Source organism: Acipenser ruthenus, chromosome 15 (assembly GCF_902713425.1).
Source record: "Acipenser ruthenus chromosome 15, fAciRut3.2 maternal haplotype, whole genome shotgun sequence".
Taxonomy (NCBI): Eukaryota; Metazoa; Chordata; class Actinopteri; order Acipenseriformes; family Acipenseridae; genus Acipenser; species Acipenser ruthenus.
This window is the reverse complement of record NC_081203.1, coordinates 2,544,909-2,569,489: the sequence shown is the minus strand read 5'-3', so window position 1 is coordinate 2,569,489 and position 24,581 is coordinate 2,544,909. Positions and strand designations below refer to the sequence as shown.

The window sequence follows — 24,581 nt, the reverse complement described above, 5'->3', positions numbered from 1 at the left end:
AAGCGTCACTGTGTCCTAGCAGGGTAACACAATGTGGAATCCCAGTCAAAGCGAACAGGGGATTAAATGCTCTCTCGTCTTATATAGATGAACTGTATATAGCGTTCAACTCCTGCGTTGGCAGAATCCCTCAAAACGGAAGCTAAAATCTCATTATCTGGATCTGGATAACCATCCGACACCCAGGGACTGGAGTAGGTAGGAATATTAATGTTGGATTGAGGTAGTGGGAGAAATATGTATTAGAAAAACTTCAATTTCTTAACGGTATAAAAATAAATAATGAAGACTGCTATACTTTCTCCACAAGAAAACCTTGCGGTTATTTTATTATATAGAGTGTAAAATGGCAACAAAAAAAAAAAAAGTAAAATATATATATTTTTTTTCAACATGTTGCCATGTTATTCCAAATCACAGGGTCCTGAAGTTAAGCATATCAAGCATAATTAGAAAAAAAGACATTTCAGTACATTTCAAATAGGAATGTGCTAAAAAAAAACCCACAAAAATAATAAATCAGGTGAACAAACACAAAAAAAAGTCCACTTTGGGGTTTTTAATACATGGTTAACTGTACACACACAAGAGAAAATAACCCACTAAAAATGAAACATTCTGAAATCATAACATCCCTTTTCATTAAGCAACTTAATCTTAGCACAATGCAGTTAATACCTAAATTCATTTAAACTAATTAAATCAGACATATATTAGAATCAAAACACAGCTGTAAGAAAACAACAAGAATAGTATAATGAATTAAAAAGTTATTAGCATTAGGACTGTACATACGTCCACAGTGTGTACTGAAGGAGGAGGGGAGGGGTTAGGATAAACCAAGAACAGACTCTCAATACTTAATATAAAAACTACTATTAATTATTACACAGGTAGGTTCCAAATGAGGCTTAGCAGTCTTGAATATTAAATGTACAGAACAAACAAAATGACAACCTGACTTGTTTTTTTTGTCCCTTCAAAAAAGATGCAACATCAAATTTCAAAATTGTTAACATTATCTCACACACGACAGAACAGGTGTTTGGGGACCACAACCCCACAGAGAACTGAAAACAAATAGGTGAGGAGGCTGGGAGGGAGAGAGAGAGTAAACCAGATTTTGAAAGCATCCTCTCTGCATTTTAAAAAAAACAGAATGTATTCAACCATTTGTATACAAGTATAGGTTTAAGAAGATCTCAGAAAGCCAGCACTTAATACAAGAAATTCAATGTTTTATTTTAATTTAACTTCACTTGATCTCACTATAATAAAAATCCATAAATCTTGCTTATTTAACTTCAAAAAAAAAAAAAATCACCTAAAAATAATTGAGCTACCAGTGTCCAAAAGAAAAAAAGGGGGAAAATTCTTCCTTCCGTTTCAAACTGAAATTAGATATTGCACCTTTTTTTCTTAACCAGGAATACAAAAATTACATTGAAAAATATATAGCATGACAGGAATTAAATTTAGGAAATCGACAGCCGATCACCAATCATGGTATCCTGTAACAAATCAACACCTCTTCATGAACAAAACATCACAGCTTCATCTCAAAAGAACAAACAATTAAAATGTTAAGTAAAAAAAAGCAACCTACACAAGAAATGTACACATGTTTAAAACATTTGTCAAATAAAAAATATTCAGCAAATTTTACTCAAGACTGCTAAGCCTAAATACGTTTTTATTGCAACAGAACTAGAAAAAATAGATTATATTGCGTTTTGCTGAAATGTTACATCTCCGGGTGTACATTTTGGAGTTTCTCTTTAAAAAAAACAAAAACACAAAACAAAATAGTTTTCTAAGCCCAAAACAGATCCCGGAATTTGTCCATTCAAATATAACTGTGTCCACAAGTTTTAGTAACAATTAAATGTTCCTGATTTAGAAATTCTGCAATTTTTTTTTTTTTTTTTTTTTTTTTTTTAAATCATATAAGTCGTTCTACAGCTAGTGTTTCTCACTAAGAAAAAGAAAAGTAAAAGTCTTCAAATCAAGGCGTTGCAAATCTAGAAACCTCTGTTAGAAAAGGTTTTTTTTTTTTCTTCCTCTCTGCAATGATTCCAAAATCTTCAACAAAAGGGACTTGCGTCTAATGTTCCTGCAAGAAAAAAAAAGAAAAAAAGAAAGCGAGCAATCAGCGACAGTCCTTAAACACACACACTGCAGGTATGCACTACCACAGAACGGGTCTCTGATCTACATTTCACTGCAGCAGACTTTTAGAACAAAGAGAGAGAGGGGCCTTTACTACAGTGAAGAATCAGCTATAAACACATGATGGTACAGGGATCCGCAAACGACAATGGGAAGAACTAAACTAACTTTACAAAAAGGATGTTCAGGTTGTCAAATTACAGAAAACCAAATGTATAAATCTGTGTTATATCCCTTCCAACTGGCTTACTAGCATTTTTTTTTAATAAAAATACTACAGATACGTTACTAATACGACCAGGAGCCAGCAAGAATGCCCTGGCCAGATCTGAATTGAACAGAATTGCAGCAGTTATCCGATCACCAAGGATCAGCAAGTATGTCATAAACTGGTGACTATGAAGAGGGGACGAGGGCACCTTCACTAGATCAGGTGCTAAGTCTGAACATTTTATTAAGACATTTAAACAAGGTTGTGCTATAAGGACTGGTGACAGAGCACTGCTTGAGGAATTTACAGAATGGAAGGAAGCTGAATTGACTCTCCTACCTGGAGGCCCGGGGCCTGTGTTGGCTGAGTGCCTTGCCCATAGTAGGTCCCTTGCTGTCTATAATACTCTGCCCAGGCTGCACTATAATCAGGTGGAGAACTCTGCTGGGAGGCAGGACCCACGGCCTGACCTAAAAACATGAAATAAAAATAAACTTGAGCAAATCTACCCGGAGGAACGTTAGGTAAGCCTCGATACTTGTTTATATAAAAAAAATATATGCAATTTCTGCAGAAGCTGAAAAGCCAGCAGTTAACTTGTTTGGGTGGGTGAGGGTTAGAAGGTTCTTATGGTTCAGTGTAGTTCATTCAACAACGACGACGAATCTGTCCTTAAATCTACACTTGCTTGACCAGTTTGATTATTTTTTATTTACTATTAAAATGGAGAGTGCTGTCTTAATCTAGTTTCAAATGACAAGCTTCCTGCATGTTAGTTTGTCAGTAAGCGCACGGTTTCGCTCCGTGCCCACGCTCACAGAGCTGTGATAGAGGACTGCCCTATGAATCCCGCCCAAGCCCCTGAACCTACTCTGCTTCTTGTAGTAATCTTCCCATGCCTTGCTGTAGTCTGGGCCTGTGCTTTGAGCCTGGCTTTGCTGACCTGCACAAAAACACAGGGAGAGAGAAATTAAAACGGGATCCTCTTTCAGCACAGGCCTATATAAAAATTAAAAAGACGGTGACCTAAGGGACAATACTCCCAAAATCAATCAGCATGGACTATCTATTGCAGCGGTTCCCAAAATGTGGTACACGTACCCCTAGGGGTACGCGAGAAGTTTCCCAGGGGTACGCGGGACAAATTGTGTAATAGCGAACACTAGGGTTTTTTTTTCACATTTTTATAAGACCTGCCACTCAGACAAAAGCTTCAAAACACATTGGGAATTCCTTTTAATTTCAGGCGTGAAATGATACTTGATACTAGTTGGTTTCAAAAACAAAAAGAGGCGCTGTGGGGTGCAAGCCAGTCACGCAGCTGCGGGATACTTGGGTTCAGCACGCTGGTGCACACCTTTATTGCAAACCTGCAAGAGGTACCAATGAGAACAAAAGATACACAGACAAGGACGTACAGAGCCCTCGCCACCAATCACTGTACAGTGCAAATTATATGCATTATATTTAGGACTTCTGTTTTAATTTTCGCTTTCATTTTTCAGTGTTTGTTTTTTTAGCTATTTCTACTTTTATAGAAATCTTTCAGGGCTTTTGCTTTATAGACCTGTATGAAATTGTTTTCGGTAACTTTCCAAAATGCTTGGGCGTTTGTAATATGTATAGTAACTGGACAGTACTTGCACACTTAAGTTGGACCTTCTATCCTTTGCTGTCTTCCACAACTAAATCCTTATGGTCACGGGCACATTCTTCTGGGAAAGTGGTGAAGTGAAATGTGTAAGCATTTCCAGTGTTTACTGGCTAGACAACGATTTCATTTTTTTTTTGTATCAGGGGTGTTATTTAAAACTCAAATCAGAAGCTCGAATTATATTAGTCATTTATATTGTATGTATTATATTATTTGTGTATTACATGTGTACTATGAAAGCATATATTAAAGAACATTAATATAAGGGTACGCAGACAGTGGACAGGGCTGGAGGGGGTACCTTACAATCAAACGTTTGGGACTCGCTGCTCTATCGCATTAAAGAGCTGTACGTACAAAAACTATTCTGTTTTGTTGCCGGATATAAATTCTGGACTTCTCAATTCTCTCACTTCAGAAGCAAAACAATTTTGGAAAAAATTCCTTATGTGAGCCACACAGGCACCACATCTATGAACCTGCAGTTTAGCGGAATTACTTTGACTTAACAGAAGCCCACAGCAGGGAGAGACTCTTCCATGCACTCAGGCTTAATCCACTCCTCCTGCGTTAAGCCTGCCCTTCTCTTCTGTGCCGTGGCTTTTGTCCAGCTCTGCAGAGCAACAATGACCTTTCGGCTGGAGGTGGCTTGACTGGACAGTGATCGTGAAGACACACAGAAGGACAGCCTGTTGGAAAGCCGGGGGGGGTGCGTGGAAGGGGGGGGCAGATGCATGATTTCAGAGTTGAAGAGTGCCGAACTGACTTACAAGTCAAGACCTTTGTGAAAGGGGGGTGGGGGTGGGGTCACTACTGGAGGCAGCTTGCACACCCCACCTGCCAGTGCAGAGAGAGCTCTCGTGCTGACCAAGACAACACCGACGTGTGCGCTTGCTGCGCTGGCTTTTTAAAAGCTCTTCAGCGCTCAGGGGTCTGAATGCTTTCCTCCACCCGTGAGATGGGTTGGACTGACCCGGAACCCTGCTCTCCTGGGGCACACTTGCCTAGCTTTTTGTAATACTCCTCCCAGGCGTTGGAATAGTCCACCTGGCCAGTCTGGGGTCCATTGTGACCTGTAACCAAATACAGATAACACCGCTTGAAAACGGGGAGTCTGCATGAGGGACTGTTTTCATGTGTGTGTGTGTGCGTGGGGGGGGGGGGTAATTGCTATAACACCATCAAGAACTTATTTAATACAAAAGTGACTTTCCTAGTAAATGGTCGATTTGTCAGACAGGAATGCCACGGCATCTTTGTAAAGCAAAAACCATTTTTGTGTTTTTTTTTTTAAAAAAGATGTTAAGTTAGAGAAGAAGCCCTCTCCACTACCCAAAGGGAAATAAAAGGGACTCACTAGGATCCTGCTGGCCCTGCTGCTGCCACGTCGGATACGTGGTTCCCCATCCTCCCGCCATGAACGTCTGAGGTCCACTAGAACAGAGAATGGCAAGAGTCACATAAAACAAGCTTGTGAGAATGCATTATCCACAAACGTGGTCATGCCACAAAAAACAAACAAAAAAAAATTTACTTGCAAGGAACAAGGGCACGTTTCGCTAGCTCGTGGTCTGAGTAACAGTGAATATATGTGCGCTTTCAATAACTGCTTTCTAGAGACTTACTTTTGGTGGGTAGCAGCAGGTCCTTGGGTGAAAGGGTTTAAACCAAAACTGCTGCCTCCGAGACCCGAACCCTAGGGGAGGGAATGCAGAAAGGGTTAAATCACGAAGCTGGTGCACAGGTCACAGCCAGGGCTGAGGACTGAGAAGCCACACTGACAGGGGTCTGATGGAGAGCCGCAAGAAGCTTAGAGAGTCTCGCTCCGGACATTGAAGGAGCTCAGCACCAGCTCGCCAATTCAAAACCCCCGAAGGACAGATCATTCTATCTGACGAATCAAACAGCCCCCGCCCCCACTGAGGCCGCTAAACTACACTGTAGCGCCAGTCACCTTGGGTGATGGCAAGCGAAAGGGAAATAATTACCATTTCACATGATTTGCTTGTTCATCTGCAGCTGGGAGCACATTTCAGCAGATTGTTTCTAAGATCGTGGTTTATTAATAAACTACAAACTGAACAATTTACCCCCCTACGTGGTTCATCTATCCAGAAAACCCTGTCGTGTTATATTACATTTTTTTTCCCTTTTTTTAAATGGCTCAAACACACATTAGACGCTGTGCTTAACGGCAGGTTTATTTTATTTATTTTTAAATGTAAATATATTATTGAAATATAAATTTCAGAGAGACAGAGAGAGATCAATGTATTAAAACAAACAGGAAGGACTGCTGTACCCCGATTTTCTCGTCTATCAGCTGCCGGGCGAGCTCGATCTGTTGCGGGGTGCCCCTGATGGAGAAGATCCGGACGTTGGGGTCTGTGTTGGGAGGCGGGTTTCTCTGGAGCTCGACGTGGGCACCTGCCTGCTGGTTAATGTTCTTGATCGTCTCCCCACCTGAGGGTCACGCAAACAGAGAGAGCAGGGTTAAAAGAAAGCATACGGGAACATGGTGCCGAAGCGATCAGGAACAGATCAAACCGCTAAGCAATCAGTCTTATTTCCATCCCTGCACCACTGCATACACAGTTGTGATGTACATCACTGTAGAATACACCAGGAAAAGGTTGGAAAAAAATAAAACCACACTCCTTTAAACTGTGATACCAAAATGCTACTTTATCATCAATGCCTGCAATAGATATATGACGGGAGATTTGCTGCAATCAAAATTCAATATTCAGACACTATAAGGATACACTGGAGACGCTTTGTAGACTGCACAGCCCACAGCTTTAATTACAGCTCTACTGAACCCATTACCTCACTATCCATAAAAGCGGAGTCTGGCATCTTCAGGAGACACTGCATTTCAATACAGCAAACTAGCAATTCAGCATTAAGCACCGCGTTTCTCAAACCCATAGTACTCTAACCACAACGCCAATTCCACCTTTTAAATATTCTACATCTCAATTATACCTGGCAAATTTCACCATTTGTCCTGAGAGCACAGACAGACAGTCTAACATGATGTGTTGATAAACGTCAATTCAAAACGACTCCCATTAAAAAACACAAACGCATGTTTTTAAAAGTCTGTGAAATTGGGGACAAAAAAAACCCCCAAAAAACACACTTCCCACATCCATTTGAAAAAGACAGTGGAAGCACACTGGTAGTACAAACACCAGTCAGTTACAAACATGTGCAAAAGGATGCAATTAAGCAACATTCAGGGGGAAAGAAATAAAGCAATACAAGAATGGATTAAAGCGTAACCCTCCGGACATGTAGAGCCCTTCTCTTTGGTTCCTAATTCAAGTCACCCCCCTGTACCCCCCCCTGCAGTTCAAAAAGCAGAGCAGAGATTTGAAAGCTCTGTGGATGTCCGAACATCAATTACATGTTTGTTCACTTCTGGGTGACACTTTCACGACCTCCTCTGACCTGCCCCTGAAAAAGCTCCTTAGAGTGCCCCCCCCCCCCCGCCTCCTGTTCTCCCTTCACTGGATCCAATAGACTGCCCATGGGCCATTAACCCATTGTAAACCAAATTAACTTTCGCATTAATGATGCCATTATGAGGTCTGCTGGTAAGAAGCAGCTCCACTGTTCAGGTGGCTAGAGTGGGTTTAGAAGGTTAAAAGTTAACACTGAAAATAAATGACGCTGGCAAATTTTTAGCTCTGTGTACCAAACTGCAATAGTTAACCCTTTGACGTTCTGAAACCCACCAGGTCACACTAACGAGCTCATGTTAAAATGAAAAACAGCTTGACAATGGAGTATTACTGCTGTGCTTGTCAGTGTTTCATTACAAGGACAGTACTGTAAATAAAAAAAAAGCATTGTTACAGATTGATACATATATTTAAAAATGTTTTTAAAAAGGATTAAATACGGTGTAGATCATACTCTGACTATAGGATCAAAACAGACGGAACAGCAGAGTAGCCAGAGACTCCAGCAGCTCTTTCTACGTAAACCCAGTGAATCCAGACAACTATACATGGATATAAAACACTAAGACCAACTGATGTAACAACTACTAGCCCACCTTTAGCTACAGCGCTGCACCCTTTCACAGGACACTGAATGATGGGACCCTTAAGCTTTGAAAATTGGTAAAAAAAACACACAATGGCTCCAAAGAGCACATTCCAATGCCAGATTCCCACACTATCGGAGAGAGGAAAGGGGTAGCTGCCATGAAATCAGCTTCCGACAGCCCAATTCTATAACCTCAGGCGTGGATAGACACACACAGGGGCACGTGTGTTTACTGCAAAACAAGCAAAACCAGCAACACTTGAAAACGGAAATCGTGACCAAGGCTGTTAAAACAGTAAACATATTTGTTCAGATTGCAATACAACAAGGATTGTGTATTTGTACCAATTCTACAAAACACTCAATACAATGATCAAAAGGGTTTGCTTAACTCCAAAGAACACTTGGAAAATTCACTTTGGGTGCTTTGGTCAAAGGGAAATATTACAAGACCAGCACACACGTCACATCTTTTAAAAGACAGAAAAACTGCTATGACAAACTGACTACACATTTATTACTACAAAATCTGCCATGCGAGTGTTTTACAGTTATATGAAATACTTACAGCACCTAATATTGTACACCACTGCAATAGGCATGTATCTATTGTTTTTTTAATTTACAGCGTTATGAGTTTTGTTTGAGATGCGCATTTGCAAACAGTTTGCCCAAGTTATACAAAGCAAACAGCAGATACGCTTAGCATTGCAAGGGCAACTACCCCAGCAGGGAAGAGGTTAATTCTGAATGAAGGAGCACCCCCGCCCAACCCAATATACAAAATATTATGCCAGAGGGTGAACCACAAGGCATGCTGCGGCAAGGAAACAGACAGACGAGCCTTATACCCCTAACAAACCTCCGCGAGGAGGAATCAAGCCCAGTGACAGCAGGGTTAACGGTGGCACCAACTGCACCCAGCATCGTAAAGCGATTCATCAAACCGGCCAAAAGACAGCGCTGACAGGCCCCAGACCCAATGCCTTCTCCATCAAGATTGCCCTGTTTCTTATGCTAATTCAAGGAAGGGGGCTAGAGCAGCAAGGTTTATTTGTTACCCACAGCCTGCACAGAAGGTACTTGACATGTCTATTGCTCTGTTTTTTTTTTTTTTAATTTTACTTTACTATAGGTGGGACACCCTCCCGCCCCCTTTTAGACGGTCAATGACTTTTAAATAGCTGGCAATAGAGTGAACATGAATAGCTAATAACCTAATTCAACTGCTGTCATCCCTGAACTCGACTCCATTGCCTTGAATGCCAGCCTCATTAGAAGCGAGGGGGTGCAGTCTTTCTACATGATTGAGGGCTGCTGTTATAAAGCTTTAACAATTAATGTCACATTACTTTCCACATATTATCCCCCTCATTAAGTGCTTTCGGAAAGAGAAAAGGCACTTTTAGTATTCATAAGAGAGGGATAAAAAAAAAAAAAAAAAAAGGGGTTACTGCTTGACCACCCGTGTGCTGGTGGCCCCCCATTATAAACTTAAAATGAACTTTTTTACACAGCAGCAGGGATTAACTTCCACAGCCGTTCCATTCTTCTGGGTTTGATCTGCCTGGAGTCTCAGGATGGATACTGGGAGTCAGATCCGACTCCTGAGATTTAATGCGTTTCACTTCATTTATTGAGTTTCTCTGCATTCTGGAGACACGGTGGTTGAAAGAAAGCAGGCAGGATGATCACTCATGTCACTGAATACTCCAGCCCTGTTATTTAACTGGGAAAGAATTCACGTCTCGTTTTCAATCACGGAACGCAAGCCAGCAGGAGACCACCAAGTTAAATATCGTACTTTCCTAAATTAAGAGCATTGGTCGAGGACGCAAAAGGTTTCATTTCAATAATCTGAACTGCCAAGACACTTGTAGGTTAAGGATCTGCGCGTGCTATAAAATGTACCCTCCCCACCTCCCCTAAAATTAACTTTGATTGCTCAAACACAAATTAGGACTTAAGCTTTATTACAAAAACAAAACTAATACTGCATGCTGGATGAATTGCCTAAATGCCAAACCCTACCTTTCCCAATGACCAGGCCACACTTATCAGCAGGTATCGTGTATGTTACTTCCTGCAGTCCGCCTGGCGAAGCCAGATTCCACTCGCCACGCCCCCTGCCCCTGCCTCTGGGACCAGCAGGGCCTCCAAAACCATCCCGCTCCTGCAGAGGGAAACAGGAATGCAAAATTAAAGATCTCTGGGGGAGGTCCCGGATACTTCAAGAGCCTGCTCCTGATCAGCAGCGACTCCTACTGGATGGCAGGGCAGCAGAATGTTTAAAACAATTAAGCTAAAAATGTATGTGTTTGACAATTTCTTTATACAACCACGGATACACACATACACACTTCAAGCACTATAATAAACGACTAAAACACTCAATCATAGCAAATATCTTGTAGCAGTAAACTTAGTCCCATTTTTATTTTTTAAACCACTTGGTTTAGTGCTAAAATACAAAAAGAAAACCAAAAACACCACACACACGTTTGCTTTAAGTTTCTTTCAAGTAGTGTTCTGACTGCATAAAGAAACCCAAATATTAAAGCAATTCAGAGAGAGACACACACACAAAGGAAGGCACCACTATTCACAGCGGGTGAAAAACTTCCTCCCCAAAAACATTGTGCTTTATTCCAATTCCGACAGTCACCAACTTGAGTCAGGATTTCCACCCCCCTAGTGAAGCAGCCAGTAAGTGGCGCTATACAATAAAGGTACCTGATTTGGATGGGAAGAAGACGGCTGCAGAGGCAGGGGTGATTAATGAACATTGACTGTGTGGGAGATGGTATCTGCTTTACCTGTCTGTACACCTGTCTGATGACGTTGTCGCCTCTGAGCCAGACGGTCACAGGTTCCAGTCCCGCCTGCGGATAACCTAGATTTAATCCATCTACCAACACCCCCCAGCAAGGTATGTGGGGGTGTCGTGTGCCGCTCAATGTGGAAAATGGGGGAGAGAAGCCTCTGTCTGCTAGGCAGATCATAGCCACAATGGACTTTAACTCCAGTACAGGTTCTAAATACAGCTTAAGGTTTTAATTATCTATTTCTTTAGGGGTGGTGGGGAGAAATCCAATTTATCAGCTTGTTGAAAACCCTATCTTGTGTGAGGCACTGAACTTGGGGGGCTCTGAATCAATTGGCCAATCAGGTTTTAAATTTTCCCAACCTCCAAATGTCCCCCAGTGCTCAGTAGACAAGCATGCACGCTCGCACGCACGTACAAACACAGTCATCACAACACAATCACATTTATAATAGTAATGCGTACCTGTGCAGTGTGGACAAGCTCGTTGATGAGGTGCACAGCATGCTGACACCTATCTGGCTGTCCCATCACCTGAGCAATTCTCTCTGGACTAATCCCATCATCTGAGCACAATGGGAAGGATTTAAAAAAAAAAAAATAAATAAAAAAATAAATAGTTAGCTTGATTAAATCAATAAACTATTTAACTGACAATTTGGCTATTGCAACTTGAATTGGAAGAAAATAGTGCTTTTTATTAAAGGCATTAATCTGCATACAAAAAAAAAAAATTCCTACCTGGTTTGAACTGGATCCTCACTCCAGCGTCATTCTGGATCTTTTTAATCATTTCTCCGTTTCTGCCGATAACGATTCCCACAGCGAACCTCGGCACGGCGACCTGTGTAGCGCCAAGGGAAAGATACATGTTTAGCAAAACAATCAAAAAAAGAAGGTAGGAGAAACAGGAGGGCATTTAATTTAAAAAAAAAAAAAAAAAAACAAAAAAAACCACCAGCTGGGGGTGGAGAGAACACCACCCCTACTTACATCCAAGCTACTTCCGCCCAGCCTTGATCCGAAGTCGCTCCTGCCGCCACGGAAGTCTCCCTGGTCCTTTTCCCGGATCATTTCCATCACCAGCTCTCGGGCTTGCTGCAGGGAAAGAAAAAAAAATAAACACACACACAAAAGTGAAGTCATTGGCAAAAGAAACCCAGCACAGCACACCTGGCACAATCGACCCGGGGAAAACACATACTGTTGCACCTTATATTTTGACTTGAGTTATGGATGGGCAACCACTAATATTTACAAGAGACAACACTCCCCCCTGCAGTCTTAACAATGTTAATCAATATTTCAAGTCCTTGCAGGGGGAGACAGCAAAACGCATGCTGCTTTTAACATCTGCGCAGGTGCAGGGATGGAAATAACACTCCTACTGCATTTTCACCCATTTCAGGTTTTACTACGGGATTGATTAGCCCCGGTGTATAGGTAACAAGCTCAGGTGTATCTTATTAAACTCATAGTAAAACCAGACATGTATCAAACTTGTGCAACGGGAGTCTTATTTCAATCCCCGAGGTGTATCAATTCTTGTTCCTGCTCAGCCTTTAACCTGCCATGTGCCAGATATATACCTGTACTTTGTAGGGATCCCCGGTGATTCGGAGAGGCTTATCAGCGCCTGTTGGCATGGGCCCATCCTGGATCATAATCATTTTCACACCTGTTCTCTCCTGCAACACAAAAGGAGAGCCCGGGAGTCAGACATGCAGACAGTATGAACGAGCGGCAAGAGTTTACAGCACACATGGGTGGCAACGCAGGTGAGCCTGGTGACGGGTGCTCAGGTCTGTAAAGGACCGTATGCGAGTGCATGCATGTGGATGGAGGAAGGAAGGACAGCGGGACCCACCTGCAGCTGTTTTATGGTCTCCCCTCCCTTGCCGATGACCAGCCCCACCTTGCTGGCAGGGATCAGGATCTCCTGGATGGCGCTGTTACCATCCATCTCGCTGTGGAACCCGGGTCCATTCCGACACCGGTCCACGATCTGGCCCAGCAGCCTCTTCGCCTGCCTGTTACAAAGGAAAAAGAAAAAAAGTTAAGTGTTGATGCAAAAATAAATCTGCTAATTTGTATTCACTGATCGATAACCACAACCACCCCCCTTGGGGTAAGGCAACAGACACTTACTCAATGCTTTCCGGAGTACCAGTCAATGTACATGGCCTCTCCATCATGCCACAGCTATCTGCAAAGAGCGGGGGGAAAAACGAAGTTTAATTTTACCTTTAACATAGATTGATAAAAGTTATGTTTCTAACACTGATGTACCAAATTTCATTTCTGTTGGAGGGTAGCTACTAAATAGCTAGGCAAGGCTATGGTAGGAGGCATTATTTGCAAACCATTCATTTTAGCTGATGTCCCTTTTAAAAAAGGGACAGACTAAATGGCTACCCACTTGCACAGTATTGTATATTATGCAATACAAGAATGGTAGCATTTGTACTTCAATGATAAAAATGTGCCATATTGAGGTTAGCACGTTCCTGCAGAAAGATGCCCAGTACGACTCCTCGGGTCTAAATATTATTATTATTATTATTTATTTCTTAGCAGACGCCCTTATCCAGGGCGACTTACAATCGTAAGCAAATACATTTCAAATATAACAAAGATCTCTTGGGTTCAAAGCATCCATGCAATGGAGGCAGTGGATTCCAAGCTCGGTGCCTTTTGAATAGACACACATCACACCCCAGATACAAAGCATGTGTGGGAGTGATTGGGTGGACAGCATATAAATAATATTTTACACTCACAGATCCACTAACCCAACCTTCACCTGCAGATAAACCAGTCTACCTACCTGATGAAATCTGAATCTTGCAGCCGGATTCAAGCTGAATTCTTGTGATCTGCTCGCCTCCTCTGCCGATAACTGCACATAAACAAAAGACAAAAAAAAAACAAAAAAAAAAAAAACAGGTCAATATAGCCCAGGAAGTCATTTCCAAATATTTTTTTTCAGCTGGAGTCCTGACTTTTTTGCATGACAATTTTTCCAGCAATCTAAGTTAACTGCAGGTGCACCTCATGCAAAAAGACAATCCATGAAACTAAATGGACAAACCTGGATGCAAATCCAGCATTTAAAACCAACGTGGAAGAACAGTAGGGAATAGCTCGATGCCAATAAGAGACAGACTTAATAGATGAATACTGTTAATTGCAGTCAGATCATCAATGGCTTTTGAGCAACAGGTGGAAAGCACTAAACAAGCAAGGTAACTAAAAGCCTTTTCATAGTCGGTGCTTTTTATTTCCAGAGCTGTAACAGCAGAAGGCTAATGGGCTGACCCTTCTGCTCTACAGTGCAATAGGTTTGAGACCCGCCAGGACAGTAAACACATGCGAGGAGAGCCACTCCACCCCAGGTCACAAAGGCTGTGGCCTCTGAGGCCGACATCCTTACTAATGGGTTGGAAAAGTTGAACCAGAAAAATCCAACCCAGGTTTAATTTAAACATGATCTGCATTTGCTTCCGCTTGATCCTCTTTATTCATTAAACTGGTCTAACCAGTACAAAAAAAAAAAAAAAAAAAAAAATGACCATTTATAAAATGAAAATGGTGTGGGAAACACTATCTTAACATACAGAGTAAGTTTGTGTTTTGGTTTAAAAACGCATTTGGGTAATGTCGAATCAAACCCTTCAAAGTATACTTACTAAATCCAACCATTTTATCAGGCACTTTGTAGTCTTCTGTCATAATAGCCCTTAAAGGAAAGAAAGAAAAGCCAAGAGTTTAATGGTACATATACTTAAATGTGAAATTTGAATACAAATCCTATTTTACAATGACTTCTGACCCCTGATCTCTGCAATAGTTTTATAGGTTTATTCCAAGTTGTTTAAAACACTGTTTTGTTTTCCAGTGCAAGTAAAACAGAACTTACAAACAGCGACTTTAAACTTTCAACTAGGCAAACTTGACTAAAGGCAGAGATCCATTTTTAATCCACTTCCACTATGCACTACAGCCAAGTGCACACACTGCATTGTATACTGCTACATCTTTGAGCACATAATCAAACAAATCAGTTTCTCAAACATTTGTCCTGGTAGGCTGAAAGTTCCCGGTCTTTTACTGCATGAGAATTACGTTTCAAAATAAATAAAAGCAATTGATCTGAACTAGTGGCATTTTCCTAAAACACGTCTTTGGTAAGCATACTGTTCAGAATCAGCCCAGCTGGGGTAAATGGGACGGACTAAGCTGTTGACTTCAAGACTGCTGGATCAATACCTACTTACAATTTATCAATACAGAGGCTAAATTGAAAAGGCTTACCTTTGATGTACCATTGCTCCGAGCTGGTTACCCACTGTGAGAGAAAAAAAAACGTAGCATTAGCACGGATAATCTAACTTTTCATCTCTTAAAACTTAATCTTAACACAAAACAAATTCAGGCACCCGAGCCAAATTAAATGTGTAATGACCCAACACAGATACAAAGAAAATGAAAGGAGATGGTTCTGTCGATATTCTCTATAACCACCGCACAGCTGGAATTCACAGGAGGCCCAGAGCTGCCGTCTCTCTGCTGGGTGGGGTTGCAAAACTCGTTTCAGTTCTATATAAAAAAAATATATATATATCTAATAACCCTACCAAAAACAGATAAGCGGGCACCCAGAACCGATCCCGTATTGCATGGGGGACTTCCACAAGATAGCACATGCACTAAACACACAGGTCAGAAGATCTGCAATACGGTGCATTTAAAAACGACCTTCTGTTCATCCAAAACGTTACTGAAAATACGAGTTCCATTAATTCATTCACAGCTTTAGTGTGTGTTTAGTAAACGTGCAGGAGCAAGTTTCAATGGGTGTATCAATACAGTAATCCATCGTGTAGCCGCCCGTCACACATCCGCCCTGATCAAGCTCTTCAGCAACGTCGCCCACATGTACAGCACCAATGCAAAATGGTACAGGAAAGCAAACTGTGCTTACAATTGTTTTTTTTCCTGTAACCCTATGCATTACTTTGCTGCTGTGTAAAGGACCAGACACTAATGTAAGTGTATACAGCACTGTGGCAGGGCTGACGCTCCTGGGAGAGCATGTCTGTTGTGTGGGATTGCCAGGTGTGGAATCTAAATCAGCAGGTAGGTGTGTTCCAGCGGGGAGTCAGGTATAAAAAGGTTCTGTTTATTCAGCTCAGGGCTGCTGCAAAACCAAAGCCAACCAGGCTAAAACAGCTGAAATCCACCGATGTGTGCGAGACAGAGAGAGAGAGAGAGAGAGGGACAGAGAGAGAGAGAGAGAGAGAGAGAGAGAGACAGAGAACCAGAACCAGGGCTGGATACCGCAGAGAGAGTAAGCAAGCAAGCTGACACCGCCGTCAGCCGGGAGAGTAGCCGGAGTTTGTTTATTATTGAACAGAGACGATTAGTTCAGAGATTGTAGATCTCAAAGTGTTTGTACACTGTGTCGTGTGTACAACCTGCGGGGCATATCAACTTCAACCTCTGTCTCAATCTCCTGCCTGTCACTCTGCAGCGAATGCACGCACCCACGCAAAACAACTGTTAAATGTAGCAATTGTTACGGCTGTGTCTAATGGCATTTAATACAGGATTGATTTATCCGACTTTTCACATCTCCATCCTTACTCTGGTCCCACCGCAGTTGGATACGCAACGGTCTACTGTACACTGCTTTCCACAGCACGACACGCAAATACAACACTTAGCGTTTTACCTCTTATTTTTTAAACCAGCTGCTGTTTAATCTAGTGTTAAAGTCAGACATATTAAATGCAATCCTCTGTGAAAATGAAACACTCCACTGAGCCACTGATCGTACACAGCCTGACATTCCTTTAACGTTCAAATCGACAAATCTCTTCTCTCGCTAGTGGATAGCTAGAAATGATTGTTCTTGCTACTTTTTTGGTTTCAACCAGCAACACATGTATAGTGCCAGAAAGAAAGAAAGAAAGAAAGAAAGAAAGAAAGCCTTGCTGAAAATTAGTCCGTATGAAATCACCAGACCACAATATATATTAAAAAAAAAAAAAGTAATGTAAGAGGGAGACCAAAAAAAAAAAGTCTTTACAGCAAGTTAATGGAAACACTGGTCTGAAACTTGCTCAACACCTAGTACCATTTACAACCTCAATGCAAATTCCCTGTTCCAGTATACTGCACATCAAATTAAACTGGGACTTTAATTTTGCATGACTGTGAAGATTCAATCCCCAACAAGACACAGCGAGTGCCCCTTCAGCCCTACCGGTGGACACAAACAGCGAAGGCAGTTATGCGACACTGCTGGACTACAGGGTGGAAGGTAATAGGCTCAGCTGTTAAACCCAGGCGCTACTGTGCAGGAGTTCGAGATCTTGGCTAGTTGAAGCCGCTCAGCAGTTCTGAAGCTCAGACCCGCTGCGGGGGAAGTGGTAGTTCTGAATAGCTCCGCAGTCAGGAGCTTCTTGCTGTATTTAGTTATAAAATTAGGGACTAGCTGCGGGATGACTGACACATGCAATTGTGTTGCTAGAGGTTGTGGTTCAGGGTTCTCTATGGTGAGTAATGCAATTTCTTTTTGTTTTTGTTTTGTGTGAGCCCTCTTGGCCAGGTCCCGCTTGTGAAACAGCTTGTTTTACAACGGCTTCACCTGGTTCAATAAAGGATTGGATTGAGATCGTGTCTCCAGCGGAGAAGATAGTTGGTTCAAGCTGCTCGCTGGTAAAAGCTCTGGCATGAAGATCAGAAAACGGGCCTTGAGCACAAACAAGCCCTCGTGGTTATCCTGCGAGCTTTTGGCTATTTCATTCAGGCCAGAGCTGACATGCCAGCATAATGAGGCAGAAAGCGAAAATGTATCTCTCCAATCACCTATGCCGGGTCGCATGGCTATGGGCTTTCCTATTTATATTGTATGCAAGGCCACATTCATTAGTGCCATGCAGCCTCCCTCATCTATTTAAACGCACTCCACCCCTCACACTTCAATTAAGAAACCCAGTTACATCCCACATGTTATTTCTGGTAGTCTCTCCCCATTTTATTATAATGTTTTTATTCTGGTAGTTGCGATTGGTACAAGACACCTGCAAGTGAAGCTCCTGGTAAAACCTGTAAGCGATCAAACCAATCCAGAACGCAAGCCCTGAAGGGTTGAAGAGCAATTGATTACTGCCCCTCAATATAATCAATGTTAAAACCGACAGCCAGATACTGCTAGACAAGCATGTGGAATCAATGACAACCCCTGATCATTTCTTTCCATCTACAGACCAGCTGATGGGCAACATGCAGAACAATTATATATAAAAAAAAATCTTAAATGAACTCCAGAAGACAGAGAGGGTGAGGTGAAAGAGGGGGTGGGAATGGGGCTGCAGGAATGGATCAGCGTTACTTACGATCGCTCGGAGGTGCTAATTTTTTACAATCCGGCTGGTCTGTCAGGTGGAAAAGAAGAGGGAGAAAGTAAGAAAGAAGAAAGAGAAAACCTGTGCTTTAGAACCAAATCACGCAGTTTTGTGTTTAAGCTATGCATGCACTTTTAAAAGATGCAGAAGCTCATTGGAGAAAAAAAAAGTTCCATGTGACAGCCCTAATCTCTTTTAACCCTTTGCGGTCCATTGTCGGACTGGGTCCGACATTGCAATTATTCCTCACAGGTCCTTTGTCGGACTGGGTCCGACATCATTATAGCAACGCAATAAACGGGTGTTTAGTCGTTTTTTCTCCGGAAAAAGCCGAGAAAACCATTCAATTGCCGAGTGGTAAAAAAAAAAAAAAGGCGTATTTCATGAATAGTCATACATGGTATCAGGTATCAGATAATGGGCGTCCATAATAAACAAGCTGGCTAAGTGCGTCAGCGCACTGAGACTATCATGGACATTTGCAGAGCTTTTTTCAGATGTTATAGTAATAAAATAATGACTTGGATCGCATTATTGAGGAGTTTGGTGATAAAACGAGTGATCTGGAGATGATCGATCGGTATGTACGACTATTATTATTATTATTATTTATTTCTTACACAGCTGAACGCTATAGCAAACAAAAGGCTGGGGAGGGGCTGGAGATGCCTAGTGTGTGCTTTGTTGATATGCAGGGCCATTTAAACCCGTTTGACTGTGAAAAAAAATACTTTTAAACAGCGCGTATAAAATTAACTGCGCGTGTGAAAATTAATTATTCCTGGCGTGCCTGACGCGCGATTAATAAATGGACCGCAAAGGGTTAACCTTGAAAATATTCAAGTAGGAAAACATGGAGATGTAACAGAGAGAGAGTCCTATTGAGAGAAAGGGGCTATGTGCAACTTTCTTAATTCAATTACACTGCTGTGTGTTTCAATGCAAGGCACGACTCATTTCTGTGTATCAGAAAGACAGCAAATTGAAAGTGAGAATATTTCAATTTCACACACAATCCAGCTTCAATGAAAAAGTGAGGACGAAGGCAAAACAATTAAGGACTGGAAGAAAAATAAGAGAAACCTTCAGGGCTGAACGGAGTCCCAACATGCCAGCAGACGACAGTGAATGAAACTGTAGCTGCCTCCCAACGACACGGATCGCTAGTTACGCTTACAAAAATAAAATAAGGACACAGAACTAGAAATGCAATGTGTGTTTCCATGGCCAGACATGGTATACCCACAAGAAGAGTACGGGCTCAAAATGGTGAAGATACGCTTGTGATTGGACATCAGGTGAAAAAAAACAACAAAAAACTGAGCAATGATGCAGCCAGCACCGTGCCCGAGAGACCACATTTAATGGAAACTTAGCAAACGTTTACTCTGCTGTTCGGCTGGATTTTTTTTTTTTGTTTGTTGCTGCTAGGAAACAAATTTGGATTATGTACAAAACAAATTCACTGTGCAAGCAAAACATGACAGTATGTCAACTGTGAACACACTGAACACTTACCAATTGAACTCCGGTCTTGATTTGGTTCTGATAAAGAATAAAAGTACCAGTAAATTTGACACCCCACCCCAGCTACAAGACAGTGCATCTAACCTGATATCAAAGAGCTCCTGCTCATCACTCTCTCTGTATCTAGTGTAGCTAGATTAAAAGACAAGTTTTGCAGTGCTATTTATAATTTATGGTTGAACATTGTTTTGCTAATTAGTACTACTTTCTTATTTAGGCCACATTCATAAAAAGCTGCGAAACAATAAATCCTGCTGCATAGCAGTGTCACTACGAGCTTGATTAGCCACAGTACAGGTAACAAACTCAGGTGTGCCTTGTTAAACCAGGAATGGATCAAACTGCTATGCAGTGGGAGTCTTATTTTCATCCCTGTTCATTGCTGAAATAAAGAGGCAGTCGTAACTTAACACATGGCCCAGTGAATGCATCACAAACTAGCAAAGTCCCCTCTGTGTTCTGTTGAGACTGCAGTCAGAACGTTGTGGATGTAATGACCACACCCACACCTTTGAGGATCCCGCCCCCTGCTCTTAATATTCCGTAGAGTTCAACTTAGACACACGCCGCCCGACCCCAACACAATGCGAAATGGAAGTGTCCCAGAAACATTTCTGTGTTCCTGGAGAGCTTATTTTATATCAAATATACACTACATGAATATACCAAATATTCACGTACGTGGTAACCGGACAACAATACAAATTGGAACCTAGCCCCAATAATCAATCCAAAAAAACGCATCTATACCTATACCGTTCGGGTTCACATGCAGTTTCTGGTGGGACCACCTGTGCAGAGCACTCCTTAAAATGCCATTTAAACATCACTTGCTTTGTTTGTTTTAAAATTACCACTCGTACTGTGTTCCATTTGTGTTTCTCTCTCAGATTAACAAAGAAACAATCCACACCCATGCCTTCAGGGTTGGGGACAATGCCTGTTTTTCAATTCCTTTTTAAAATCAAGTCCCAGTTCCTTTGAAGGAATTGGAATTGATATTTTAGAGCAACAACACCACTTGAGTGTTCATCTGTTTTCATTTGCAGCCCATTTAATTGACTACCAGTGACTTCAATTGAAGTCATGTGTTGCCACTGCGAGAAGCTCATTTTAACAGAATACGTCCGATTGCAAATTTTGATCAACGACGTGTTGGAATTGATTACAAGGGAATGCGAATTTGATTTTAAAAAGGAAATTTGAAATGGAATTGAAAAAGAAGAATTGCACCCAACCCTGCCTACCCCCTCCCTCTTTACACCAAGGAAGACAGTGAAAGCCCCTAGTGGGGCATACTGCACCTTCATCTGGTAACGATACGAAAAACCTCCCCATCTCCGGAGAACATCCGAGGGGAGAGACACAGGGCTGGGCGAGCGCAGAAGCCAGCTTACCTCCTTCCTCCAGGGAGCGCTTCTGCCCCCCGTAGCCGTAGATAGAAGGGTCTACAACCAGCGAGGAGTTATTCATGTGGGTCATAGGGTCTCCGCCCATCTTAGCAGCAATCTGAAGATGACAAAGACATACGCTGCGATTTAAAATGGACTTTCTCTTTGAACAGACAGGGAATGCGCTATATTCCAAGGACCAGGCTGGACAGCTTGACAATTCCAGCGGCTCAAATATGTCACTCTGGGTTAATCAGGAACATACACGGGGATGGAAATGAGACGTAGCAGTTTGAGCCATTCCTGGTTTCATGGCGAGTTTACCGAGACACATCTGAGCTGGTTAGCTGTACACTGCGGCTAATCCAGCTCTTAGTAAAACCTGAAACGGGTGAAACTGCTACGCAACAGGGGTCTTCTTTCCATCCCTGTACACATTCTCAAATGGGAAACATACAAGCTCAAGTCCAGGCTCCTGCAAAAGAGTCCTATGCTGCAGGAGAGTTTAGTTAGGTAGTAACTCTAGTGGCATCACCTTCTAATTTAAAAACACAGAGACACACAAAGATGCAAACACCACTGGATCCTGGAGGAGACAGGCACGGCAGCTTGGAGGGATGGCAGGAAAAAAAGTCAGGTACAGCAATTGAACATTTTAAATGTTGCCAGCTGTGCCACACATATGCACCTCAGATATCTTCACTACATATTAGGCTACAGTGTGTGGGTAATTTATGCAGTTTTCCAAATCTATTTAGTTTTTTCTATACACACACACAACCGTTGCACACCTGTGGTCTCACATACTTACCTGCAGCAATGTTAAAAGTGCAAACGCTTTGGAAATGAATCAGGAACCCAACACTGCCAGTGTTTAATATCACCACCAAGCCTGGAACAGTCAATATCTGCGTCACGGCGAAGAGATAACTCAGAACAGCGCCATGTTCCTGAGAAGCACACAACTGTTTACTGCTTGAAGTCATTTTTGTGCAAGGTCGTCATCCTAGTAAAAAGTTTCAAGTTCTACTGGTCAAACTCCCAGAGTGTGCATGGATAAAGAACAAGGGCTGAAAACTGAGGCTAAATATATCTACAAAAATGTGTAACATAGGACGATAACTTCCTTTTAAAAAGAACATATGCTAAATTATAAAAATGTGTTTATGTACACAAAGAAACACAGACGCTTTCGGCATGGCTAGCTCTTACTGTTACTGCATGGGATTTTAAAGCCATTTTGCGTTTAACAAAAAAAAAAAAAGTTTCCAAGGCGGACAGTTACAGCAGTTGCATTTCAGATGCTGAAATGAAAAGGATGATTTTAAAATGCTCACGGATCACTTGTGTACTGGGTCCACATGCAGAGCATAATGAGCGTCCACACAGCAGATTCATTCTGCCCCCGACCAGATAAAGTTTCAACATTTGAGCTGGCGGCTTTGCGGTTCCCATTTTCACTGTAAACTGTGCCTCCGTTCTGAGAACCTGGCTATACACAGATCAATGTTAATGAAGAAACTGCAGAAGTCACACAAGTAAAATAAAGTTATGGGATGGACAGAATGCATCACTGCATGAGCACGCAGTATGCTTTGTAAGCGATCTAAATAGTCATCTATTCTCATATGTAGCTCTTCACCACATGCCATTGCACAGCTGCAAAAGACAGTCCCAACATGTGCTTTAAAAAACACAAGGCTAATCCTCTCAATAGTTATAAAAGGGGCACCGCGGGCATGAGGATTCCCTAAAGCAGCTACTAACTGTTTTACATAAGAATTAAAACGTAAATGCAGTAAGGCAGTATTATATTAGGCTAGGACTACATGGTGGCATTTAAAACATAAAAACCAGGGGGGGGGGGGGGGGAGTGCAAACAAACTTCAAGATAGTGCTTAGGCAGGAACTTGTACAAACTGTGTCTCCAAGTAAAAACTCCCCCCTTGAAATAAATGTGCTTATTTCTTCACTTGTGTCACCACATGCTAATCATAACTGAAAAGGGGGGTCAGGGGCATTTCCTTGGATGCACCACTGGGGCACTACAGTATCTTATCTTCTTGCTAACCTGTCTGGGGCCCCAGGCTGGGAATTATTTCCCTGAATCACTGTGAAGTTGCACAAGGTCTCCCAAGCTTGCAATGACACAAGCAAACATCTTAAAGGTATTTGGACTGCCTGCCACACTGGTATGTGAGGCTAAACGTTCATATACCGAGTCTTGAGCGACTATCACATTTGGAAATTAAGCTTGTCTATTAACCATGTGTCACCATTAACTTATAATAATAAAATAGAACAAACTAAGGCAGTAAAATCTCAATAATAAATACAAATAAAGTTTTTGGTATACAGAACTAAATGTGGTAGTTCTATTAGTCAGTGCAGTCTGACAAACATGCCAGATATAGCAAGGTGTTCACTCCATGTTTTACAGTCCAGGGATGGAAATAAGACTCCTACTGTATAGCAGTTTCACCCATTCCAGGTTTTAATATGTGCTTGATTAGCCTCAGTGAACAAGGTTTGTTGCGTCACATTAAAATGCCTAGTAAAACCAGGATTGAATCTAACTGCTATGCAACGGGAGTCTTATTTCCATCTCTGCAGTAGGAGTCAATTTTTGTTATCACAGCTAACAGCCCTACATGTTCCATCCTTATTCATATTGTACACTTAAACTAAGACGCTACGATGTTGGGCACTTCTGCAAACCACACAGAGCTAATCTTTGATCCAAGCAGGCTAGGTCAACAGTGGAAAATACCAGCTATAATAACCTTTACAATCTTGGAACCTGGACAAGAGAGAGAGTAACGGCGGGAGACAACCCGTGGGCTAAAAACACTGTGGAAGAAAAAAATAAGAGCAATACAATAATGATTATAGGGTTATCGACAGGGTTTGGGTCAATTCCTGTTTTCAATTCCTTTTTATGCACATCACTGATCAAAATTGCGATTGCCAGCAGTATTCTGTTAAAATGAGCTTCTCGCAGTGGCAACAAATTACTTAAATTTAAGTCACCTTTTAGTCAATTAAATTGGCTTCAAATGAAAGCAGTTGCACAACCACAACAATTATGTGTCTTAAATCCACATTTCCAATTCCCTCGAAGAAACGCGAATTGGGAACCGATTTTAAAAGAGAAGTCTTTAACAGTAATTGACCCCAACTCTGGGCCTTGAAGCCTGGGGTTCGTGTTCGGTGTTTGGCCGAAGATTACACTGCCACCAGTGATTTCAAAAAGGACTCCACTCACAGAAAATGTACAATGCATTACACTAGTTAGCTACACGCTTAAGCGCAGCGACGTTGAAAGTTTGTACAT

The 24,581-nt window shown here is 41.8% G+C and overlaps 1 protein-coding gene across 12 annotated transcripts in view; it reads right to left on the bottom strand.

Annotated features, from left to right (window-relative positions):
- Positions 1 to 544: 544 nt before the first annotated feature.
- The window catches only part of fubp3 (far upstream element (FUSE) binding protein 3), a 25,024-nt gene continuing 987 nt past the window's right edge, over positions 545 to 24,581 (bottom strand). The window contains exons 2-20 of one of the 12 annotated variants that reach the window (XM_034927711.2): positions 21,161 to 21,365; positions 15,232 to 15,265; positions 14,607 to 14,656; positions 13,745 to 13,816; positions 13,066 to 13,123; positions 12,785 to 12,947; positions 12,507 to 12,605; positions 11,911 to 12,015; positions 11,659 to 11,761; positions 11,383 to 11,483; positions 10,910 to 10,975; positions 10,125 to 10,266; positions 6,337 to 6,497; positions 5,660 to 5,730; positions 5,392 to 5,468; positions 5,039 to 5,107; positions 3,252 to 3,323; positions 2,720 to 2,850; positions 545 to 2,113 (exon numbers count right to left, since the gene is read on the bottom strand). In XM_034927711.2, the coding sequence (XP_034783602.2) occupies positions 2,105 to 2,113; positions 2,720 to 2,850; positions 3,252 to 3,323; positions 5,039 to 5,107; positions 5,392 to 5,468; positions 5,660 to 5,730; positions 6,337 to 6,497; positions 10,125 to 10,266; positions 10,910 to 10,975; positions 11,383 to 11,483; positions 11,659 to 11,761; positions 11,911 to 12,015; positions 12,507 to 12,605; positions 12,785 to 12,947; positions 13,066 to 13,123; positions 13,745 to 13,816; positions 14,607 to 14,656; positions 15,232 to 15,265; positions 21,161 to 21,365 (1,788 nt within the window). In that variant the 3' untranslated portion in view covers positions 545 to 2,104. The remainder of the gene's footprint in view (positions 2,114 to 2,719; positions 2,851 to 3,251; positions 3,324 to 5,038; positions 5,108 to 5,391; positions 5,469 to 5,659; positions 5,731 to 6,336; positions 6,498 to 10,124; positions 10,267 to 10,909; positions 10,976 to 11,382; positions 11,484 to 11,658; positions 11,762 to 11,910; positions 12,016 to 12,506; positions 12,606 to 12,784; positions 12,948 to 13,065; positions 13,124 to 13,744; positions 13,817 to 14,606; positions 14,657 to 15,231; positions 15,266 to 21,160; positions 21,366 to 24,581) is intronic. The other 11 variants (XM_034927716.2, XM_058986794.1, XM_058986793.1 and 8 more) reach the window with 11 other exon arrangements.